Below are 10,058 nucleotides of genomic sequence, written 5' to 3'. Positions count from 1 at the left end.
GTCTCCGTGGCGCTCGGATGGGGACGAGGAGGCAGCAGGAGGTGGAAGCAGGAGGTGGCCGCGGGAGCACGCGCCGGCGACACGCCTCTGCCTACTGGCAGAGGTGGGTGACGACTGGCACAGGCCAGGTGAGCCGGCCAGCACAGGTAAGGCCCAGGTGGGCTTCTCCCTCTCTCTCTTTTTCTGATTTGTTTTCTTTTTCTATTTAACTGCAACTGTTGGGCTTTATTAAAAATACTAAAACGTTTCCAAAAATCCTGAAAATAATTGTGGGCTCTGTTTAGAATATTTCCAACAGCAAACATTTATTTCCAGAATTATTTGAGCATTTAAATTATTTTATAGCATTTAAATGCCCAAATTCAAATACTTATGATTTAATTCAATGACCTTTTGTTGACCTAGAAAATTGTGCACCAATTTTGCCAGAGGTTCTAACCCAAGACAAAGAGGGTGAACTTTTTAGAAGGGCATTTCAGGTTCATTGACAATAATTTTAGTAAACCCTAGTTGTTTCCAGGGGGGTGTTGGGGGTTTCTGCCTTCCCCATTTCAAATTTAAGAGGAATTTAAACATGATGCACACTCTAATGCTTGAACTAGCTAGGGTGTGACAACTCACCCCCACTCAAAAGAATCTCGTCCCGAGATTTAGGATTCTCCAGGAAGAAGGTGGGGTACTCGAGTCAAAGACGATCCTCCCTTTCCCAAGTGGCTTCTTTCTCGGAATGGTGTGACCATTGAACCTTGAGAAACTTGATGTTATGGCGTCGAGTGGTACGCTCGGCTTGATCAAGGATACGAACGGGATATTCCCGATATGAGAGGTTATCTTGTAGATCAAGCATTTCGTGGTCCACTCCACGGATAGGATCCGCGAAGCAATGCCTGAGTTGAGAAACGTGGAAGACATTGTGAACTCTGGACAGATGCGAAGGTAGTTCCAATTGGTAGGCAACTTCTCCTCGTTGCTAAGAATGGATCCTTTCTAGAGAAGGAGTTTCTCTCGAAAGAAGTGAGTGGGAGGAAAGTAGAACTTGATGAGGTAATTGTACCTGCTCCCTTATTGGAAAGTAGTTCATCACAGAAACCGGTTCCTGTGACATCTACACCAATTAGTGAAGAAGCTAATGATGATGATCATGAAACTTCAGATCAAGTTACTACCGAACCTCGTAGGTCAACCAGAACAAGATCCGCACCAGAGTGGTACGGTAATCCAGTTCTGGAGGTCATGTTACTTAACCATGACGAACCTACCTATGAGGAAGCGATGATGAGCCCCGATTCCGCAAAATGGCTTGAGGCCATGAAATCTGAGATGGCATCCATGTATGAGAACAAAGTGTGGACTTTGGTTGACTTGCCCGATGATCGACAAGCCATCGAGAACAAATGGTTCTTCAAGAAGAAGACAGACGCTGACGGTAATGTTACTGTCTACAAAGCTCGACTTGTTGCAAAAGGTTTTCAACAAGTTCAAGGAGTTGACTACGATGAGACCTTCTCACCCATAGCGATGCTTAAGTCCGTCTGAATCATGTTAGCAATTGCCGCATTTTATGATTATGAAATTTGGAAAATGGATGTAAAAACTGCATTCCTGAATGGATTTCTAGAAGAAGAGTTGTATATGATGCAACCTGAAGGTTTTATCGATCCAAAGGAAGCTAACAAAGTGTGCAAGCTCCAGCAATCCATTTATGGACTGGTGCAAGCCTCTCGGAGTTGGAATAAATGTTTTGATAGTGTGATCAAAGCATATGGTTTTATACAGACTTTTGGAGAAGCCTGTATTTACAAGAAAGTGAGTGGGAGCTCTATAGCATTTCTAATATTATATGTGGATGACATATTGTTGATTGGAAATGATATAGAATTTCTGGACAACATAAAAGGATGCTTGAATAAAAGTTTTTCAATGGAAGACCTCGGTGAAGCTGCTTATATATTAGGCATCAAGATCTATAGAGATAGATCAAGACGCTTAATTGGACTTTCACAAAGCACATACCTTGATAAAGTCTTGAAGAAGTTCAAAATGGATCAAGCTAAGAAAGGGTTCTTGCCTGTGTTACAAGGTGTGAAGTTGAGTAAGACTCAATGCCCGACCACTATAGAAGATAGAGAGAAAATGAAAAGTGTTCCCTATGCTTCAGCCATAGGCTCTATCATGCATGCAATGCTGTGTACCAGACCTGATGTGTGCCTTGCAATTAGCCTAGCAGGGAGGTACCAAAGTAATCCAGGAGTGGATCACTAGACAGCGGTCAAGAACATCCTGAAGTACCTGAAAAGGACCAAGGATATGTTTCTCGTTTATGGAGGTGACAAAGAGCTCATCGTAAATGGTTACGTTGATGCAAGCTTTTACACTGATCCAGACGATTCTAAATCGCAAACCGGATACGTGTTTATATTAAACGGTGGAGCTGTCAGTTGGAGCAGTTCTAAACAGAGCATCGTGGCAGGATCTACATGTGAAGCAGAGTACATTGTTGCTTCGGAAGCAGAGAATGAAGGAGTCTGGATGAAGGAGTTCATATCTGATCTAGGTGTCATACCTAGTGCATCAGGTCCAATGAAAATCTTTTGTGACAATACTGGTGCAACTGCCTTGGCAAAAGAATCCAGATTTCACAAGAGAACCAAGCACATCAAGAGACGCTTCAACTCCATCCGGGATCAAGTACATGTGGGAGACATAGAGATTTGCAAGATACATACAGATCTAAATGTTGCAAACCCATTGACTAAGCCTCTTCCACGAGCAAAACATGATCAACACCAAGGCTCCATGGGTGTTAAAATCATTACTGTGTAATCTAGATTATTGACTCTAGTGCAAGTGGGAGGCTGAAGGAAATATGCCCTAGAGGCAATAACAAAGTTATTATTTATTTCCTTATTTCATGATAAATGTTTATTATTCATGCTAGAATTGTATTAACAGGAAACATAATACATGTGTGAATACATAGACAAGCATAGTGTCACTAGTATGCCTCTACTTGACTAGCTCATTGATCAAAGATGGTTAAGCTTCCTAACCATAGACATGAGTTGTTATTTGATCAATGGGATCACATCATTAGGAGAATGATGTGATTGACTTGACCCATTCTGTTAGCTTAGCACTTGATCGTTTGTTTACTGCTATTGCTTTCTTCATGACTTATACATGTTCTTATGACTATGACATTATGCAACTCCCAAATAACGGAGGAACACTTTGTGTGCTACCAAATGTCACAACATAACTTGGTGATTATAAAGGTACTCTACAGGTGTCTCCGATGGTACTTGTTGAGTTGGCATAGATCAAGATTAGGATTTGTCACTCCGATTGTCGGAGAGGTATCTCTGGGCCCTCTCGGTAATACACATCACTATAAGCCTTGCAAGCATGATAACTAATGAGTTAGTTACGGGATGATGTATTACAGAACGAGTAAAGATATTTGCAGGTAACGAGATTGAACTAGGTATTGGGATACCGACGATCGAATCTCAGGCAAGTAACATACCGATGACAAAGAGAACAATGTATAGTGTTGTGCGGTTTGACCGATAAAGATCTTCGTAGAATATGTAGGAACCAATATGAGCATCCAGGTTTCGCTATTGGTTATTGACCGGAGACGTGTCTTGGTCATGTCTACATAGTTCTCGAACCCGTAGGGTCCGCACGCTTAAAGTTCTGTGACCATCGGTTTTATGAGTTTATATGTTTTGATGTACCAAAGGTAGTTCAGAGTCCCGGATTTGATCACGGACATGACGAGGAGTCTCGAAATGGTCGAGACGTAAAGATTGATATATTGGAAGCCTACATTTGGACATCGGAATAGTTCCGGGTGAAATCAGGATTTTACCGGAGTACCGGAGGGGTTACCGAAACACCCCGGGGACTAATGGGCCTTGTTGGGCCATAAAGGAAAGAGAGAGGCCGGCCTAGGGCAGGCAGCGCGCCCCCTTCCCCCTGTCCGAATTGGATTAGGAGAAGGGGGCGGCGCCCCTTTCCTTCTCTTTGACTCCCTGCCTTTCCCCCTCCTAGTAGGAGTAGGAAAGGGAGGAATCCTACTCCTACTAGGAGGAGGATTCCTCCTCCTAGGCGCGCCAACAAGGTCCGGCCGGCCTCCCCCTTGCTCCTTTATATAAAGGGGCAGGGGGCACCTCTAGACACACAAGTTGATCACAAAGATCTCTCCCAGCCGTGTGCGGTGCCCTCCTCCACCATAATCCACCTCGGTCATACTGTAGCGGTGTTTAGGCGAAGCCCTGCTGCAGAACTTCATCAACATCGTCACCACGCCGTCGTGCTGACGAAACTCTTCCCCAGGCTCTACTGGATCGTGAGTTCGTGGGACGTCACCGAGCTGAACGTGTGCTGAACGCGGAGGTGCCATACGTTCGGTACTGAGGATAGGTCGATCATGAAGACGTGCGACTACATCAACCGCGTTGTCATAACGCTTCCGCTTAACAGTCTACGAGGGTACGTGGACAACACTCTCCCCTCTCGTTGCTATGCATCACCATGATCCTGTGTGTGCGTAGGAAAATTTTGAAATTACTACGTTCCCCAACAGAGTCGACTCCGGGTACAACAACGCATCATTAATGATCAAAGTTGTTCCCATAGGAAGTATAATAGTTGGCTCATCCGGAGCCAACTATGTGCAAACTGCAGCCGGCAATTGTCATAATACTTTCCGGAGATTTTTTTAATAGACTCAAAGTACTTAGTTTCTCGTAAAATAGTATGTGTAGTTGCGCTATCGGCAAGGCACGTTTCCTCCATTCGGGCGCCACATGCGTTCTAAAATATGACATATAATTAACGTAATGAGGAAGACGCTACATTAATAATAAATGCACACATTCCAGAACATAACATACTATCATGTATAAATAATGAAATAAATGAATAAATGTCATCCAATCGCCAAAGTAAAGAATAAATTTATGCTCTCATAGAGCTTACAACCAAATAAAATTTATTCGAATTTATTGTATCAAATCACGGAATCATGATAACCAAAGAGGTATGCTAAGTAGACTCGATGAAGAAGCCATTGACCTCAGCCGCAATCTCCATACTAGTGAGCTGATCCTCCTTAGAAATCATCTTGGAGGCAACATCAACATCTAGTTGCGGCACCACCGAGGCGACCATGTGGTCAACCTCCATGGCAACGTTGGTGTCACTAGAGACCGCCAAAGCCGCCGCGATGGGCACCACAGGGGTCACCGCGATGGGCGTAGTAGGGGCGTAGAGATCATCACGGGTGCCGCCATGGGCACCGGTGGTGCTCCCTCCTGAACCAAGGCGAGGTGCGTCTCACGCACCTTGCGAGCCTTGTATGCATCAACGGCCTCCTGTGGCGCGTGACACTGGGGGGAGTTGAGGGCCCTTCTTGCCCTTGCGGCCCCTCTTCTTCTGTTGAGGCTTGCGTACTTTGAGAGCATTCACCTCCTGGCGAGAACTCCCCCCAAGTGGTTGCGCGACAAAGTTCTTTTTCAAAACCTCGTCCTGTGCCTCTGCCACCTGGAGGACGTCAATCAACTCTAAATACCTCATGTAGTTTCCCTGGCGGTAGTTCTGTGCGGACAGGACCACGTCAGGGTGGAAAGTGGATAGGGTTTTCTCAATCTTCTGAGTGTCGGTAATCTGAGTGCCACACATCTGAAGAGTCGTACAAATCCGGTGCAGAGCCGAATTGTACTCCCCAACTGTCTTGAAGTCCGCAAACCTCAGACGGATCCACTCTGCCTCTGCACGTGGCTTAACAGCTTACTTCAGCTGCTCAAACCGCTGCTTAAGAGCGGTCCAAAGGCTAGAAGCACTCCGCTCAACCATATACTCGTCTTTCAGAGTAGGTGACAGGTGATGACGGAGAAAATGCAGAGCCTGCGCATTCTCAATTTCGAACTTGGGATCAGTGGGGGCCAGCTGGGTCCCCTTATCGGTCACCCTCGGGAGGGTTTTTCCCTGGAGAAAGATCTCACAGTCAGAGGCCCATGACAGGTAGTTCAGCCCCGTCTGGGCCAACTCAGCAAACTCCTTGTTGACAATTCCGGCCAAATGTGATTTATGCAAAAATCATGAGATTACAGCAGGTAATCTTTTGCACAAATGCGATGTTGATAAAGTTATTCAATAAAAATAACGTTCCATTCTTTAAAACACGTTCTTATATGACTTACTTAATGATTAAGAGTGCTAAACAATTAATCTACAGTAATAAAATCATACAATAAAAACATGTTTACAAAATATAGCATGTTAAGCGCATTTCTTACGTGAAAACTAGCCCAAAAATGAATTCCCGAGACATTTTATAGCCCAAAGATGCGTTTTTCAGTGAAAAAGACAGTTTCAGGGGCTTCTACATGAAATATTACAGCAGAAATATAATGCGTGTAAAAAGAAAAAACTGCAGGGGCTAAAATGCAAAGAACCCCCGCGCGCGTGCAATCCGGCTCGGTCCGGATCGGCTGCAGGCCGAAAAAGGGGTCGTCGGCCCGTTTAGTGCGCACCAGCCGGCCCATCCGCCTCTTTTTTTTATGCGAAGACCCGGCCGCGGCCCATCCGGGCCCGCCGCTAGTGCCAGGCGGCCCACCCGGCCTCACCCGAGTGGAGAGGGCGTGCTAGGGTTCCTCACCTGAGTGGGCAGGGCGGCGGCGGCTGTGGCCGCGCCATGCGGCAACGGCGGCGGCCACGCCATGCTGCGGCGGCGGCTGTGGCCGCGCCATGCGGCAACGGCGGCGGCCACGCCATGCTGCGGCGGCGGCTGTGGCCGCGCCATGCGGCAACGCGGCGGCCGCCTCGACACTCGACGGCGACGGCCGCGGCGGCGCCACGCCACGCGCGGCGGCGGCCACGCCACGCGACGCGGCGTCGGCAGGACGTGCGGGTCGCGGCGACTGGCCATCGGGGCGGGCTGCGCGCCGGCAGTGCGCGGCGGCGGCGGCCACGCCACGCGACGCGGCGTCGGCAGGACGTGCGGGTCGCGGCGACTGGCCATCGGGGCGGGCTGCGCGCCGGCAGTGCGCGGCGGCTGGCCATCGGGGTGGGCTGCACGCGAGCACGCGCTGGCAGGGAACGGCGGCGGGCCATCGGGGTGCGGCGACAAGCCGTCCAGCGGGACGGCGGCGGCGGCGGGACGCGGCGCGGCGCGCGCGACCAGCAAGGTCGCGGCCGACAGATGGCTATGGCGCGGGGCCAGCAGGGCCATGGCGACGCCGTTGATGGCTTGGCACGGCGTCATCTGGACGCTGGCCTCGGGATGCAAATCTTCGTCGCCTTCATCCGGAACTCTGACGGCGCATGGCACATCTGGTGCTTTTGCGGCGGTACCGTGACCATCCGGGTCACAATTTGTACCGACTCCCTATAGTGCAGTTAACAAGTTCCTCTTGATCCAAGAACATCGACATTGGTCGGCGACGTATTCGTCGGCTCGGTTCTTGGGAGGAAAATCCACACCATAGGTGAAATAAATCCAAAAAATAAACTAATCGCAAAAACGGAATCGCAGTAGCGAAAGGAATCCATTTTTACAAAAGTGGAGATCAGATCTTATACCTCCGTAGGATCGACGAAAGCCTGCGTGATGCAGGCTTGATGGAGAGTTGATGAAACGAAGCGTGCTGATAACGTGTTCCGCAACTCCGCCGGTGAGTCCGGTCCGAGGTTGCGGAGTAGTCGAACACGCAAAAATAGATGAACACAGGGAAGTATGGAATGGAAAAGACTATCTTTATTAATCAATGATCAATCGTTATAATGATTGCTCCTCGTTTCTTTATATAGGGGTAAAAGGTTAAGGGATAAGTACCCACTTAGATCTCCTTTGGTTCATAGGGCAGGGAAATCATAGGAATAGAAAAGTTATAGAAAATGGGATGACATGCATCTCAAATTCTATGAATAGAAATAGAAAAGAAGATGTCCTTTGATTCACTTCAAGAATTTTTTTCATTGAGTTTAGGCTAATGTTTATTTTCCTATGAATTGTGAAGGATAGGAAGAATTCCTTCATACAAATAGAATTCCATTCCTACAAACCAAATGGCTCTAAAAAAAATTCTACAAAATTTTATTCTATGAAATTCCTACAAAAATCCTCCAAACTAAAGAAGGCTTAAGATAAAGTGTGGAACCGGGAGGAGCTAGCCCCTGCGATACGCACGCGGCCGTGGCCACCCCTCCAGGTGACCCGGTTTCCCAACAATTTTAACGTCTCGACCACACACGCATCTCATTCCCTTCGTCACCCATTGCCGTTGATATCCGCCGTCGTCTTGCATCGCTGCTCCTGTCGCCGTCGAGCTGCATCGCAGCACCCGCCTAGGCGACGGCGCTGCACCGCGCACGTCCCATGCTGCATCGCAGCCTTTCGCCATGGCCGTCGGTGTCATCTCGCGCTGCGTTGCACCACCTGTCTCCGGCAACATTTCTTCGGAGCATCCTCCATGGCCGCCGGTGCTGCATCGCAGCTTTCGCTGTCGTCGCGCGCTGTCTTGGAGTTTCCGCCATGGACGATGTGTTGCGTCGCAGCACCCATCGCTGCCAACGTTGCACCGCAGCATCCGCCATGGCCGGCGCTACATATTAGATTCTCAACTTTCACCGTCTTCACCATGCGCTGCGTCACAGCACCCGTCGCTGCCAATGGAGCTTCGCCGGTCGGTCGTCGGTGTTGCAATGAAGCTCCATCGAGGCCGCTGAGTGCTTCAATGGAGCTTCGCCGGTGGCGGTGCTGCAGGAGGAGGCACCGAGGGTGTTACAAGGGGCCGGCTCTCCGGCCGCCCGCAGCGGTGGTTCTGGTGCCGGCGGTAGCGGCGTTGCTACAAGGCTGAACATGGCACTGCGAGCCTGGTTGGTATGTCTTGCCGGAGCTCGCCGCCGTAGCCAGGGCTCCCGTGTGCGTGGAAGAGGATCGAGAGCGTGGGGAATTTTCACCACAGGAGGAGGACGAAGCTGCGGCATGCGTTGCATAAGAAAGACCAATCCAACGGCTGTGGGGGCCTGAATCGAACGGCTGACGAGCTGACTGATTTTCTCCTGAAATCAGTCGGCTTACGCCTAGCAGCGCCCCTCGCGTAAAGAAACGTCCACGGCGATCGATCTTCTTCTTCTCCGCGGCTCCTCCATGGAGCGCCTGCTTGGGCTGCTCAAGGTGAAGGTGGTCAGCGGGGTGAACCTGGCCATCTGCGACCCCCTCGCCCACAGCAGCGACCCCTACGTCGCCATCCGCCTCGGACAGCAGGTACTTTCCTGTCCGATCATCACTGGGCCTGGGCCTGGGCCGATCGAGTGCTAAATCTAAAACCGAGATGTAATCATGTGCAGAAAGTGAAGTCCGGTATCAAATATAAATCCACCAAGCCGGAATGGAACGAGGAGCTCACCCTGTCCATCACTAACTGGACGCTCCCCGTTAAGATTGTAAGTTCGATCAACATCTCCATCCCAATACACTCTACTCTGATGAACATCTCCAGTCGATCTCCTGTTCCTGAAACCAACCTTTGGGGTTTTACTTTCATTATTACTTTTACAGGACGTCTTTGACCATGATACTTTCACCAAGGATGACAGCATGGGCGATGCAGAGTTCAGCATCCTCAACTTTGTCGAGATCGCCAAGAAGGACTTCAGCCACGTCCCTGACGACACCGTGATGAAGACGATCCACCCTGACAAGGGCAACTGCTTCTCCACCGAGAGCCACATCACATGGAAAGACGGCAAGGTCTCTCAGAACATTGTCCTCAAGCTGAGGAACACCGACACCGGCGAGATCATCCTGCACCTGGAGCGGGTTAACATCCCAGGCACGGTGCAGTGATCCTCAGTGGCCAACCATGGTGGTCAGGCAGTTCTACTGGCTGCTTTCTGTGACTGGAATGTTGCTTGCTCTGTGAGCTATGAAAATAGGCAACGTCCTGGTGAGATCTACAGATCATTACAGTGGGTGTTATGTAAGGCATGCAATAGACTTATGCTACTGGGGGGTCATGTCTGTTTATAGTTTTGGTTCTGCATAT

The 10,058-nt window shown here is 49.3% G+C and overlaps 1 protein-coding gene across 1 annotated transcript; it reads left to right on the top strand.

The window, feature by feature from the left end:
- Nucleotides 1-9,057: 9,057 nt before the first annotated feature.
- Nucleotides 9,058-10,057, top strand: LOC125536952 (protein C2-DOMAIN ABA-RELATED 5-like). The gene is made up of 3 exons (XM_048700245.1): nucleotides 9,058-9,277; nucleotides 9,361-9,456; nucleotides 9,572-10,057. Exons 1-3 carry the CDS (start codon nucleotides 9,161-9,163, stop codon nucleotides 9,857-9,859), a joined length of 501 nt encoding a protein of 166 aa, XP_048556202.1. The 5' UTR covers nucleotides 9,058-9,160; the 3' UTR covers nucleotides 9,860-10,057.
- The last annotated feature ends 1 nt before the right edge of the window (nucleotide 10,058 follows it).

Source organism: Triticum urartu, chromosome 2 (genome assembly GCF_003073215.2).
Source record: "Triticum urartu cultivar G1812 chromosome 2, Tu2.1, whole genome shotgun sequence".
NCBI lineage: Eukaryota > Viridiplantae > Streptophyta > Magnoliopsida > Poales > Poaceae > Triticum > Triticum urartu.
The sequence above is the reverse complement of the archived record's forward strand: the minus strand, read 5'-3'. Positions and strand labels throughout refer to the sequence as shown.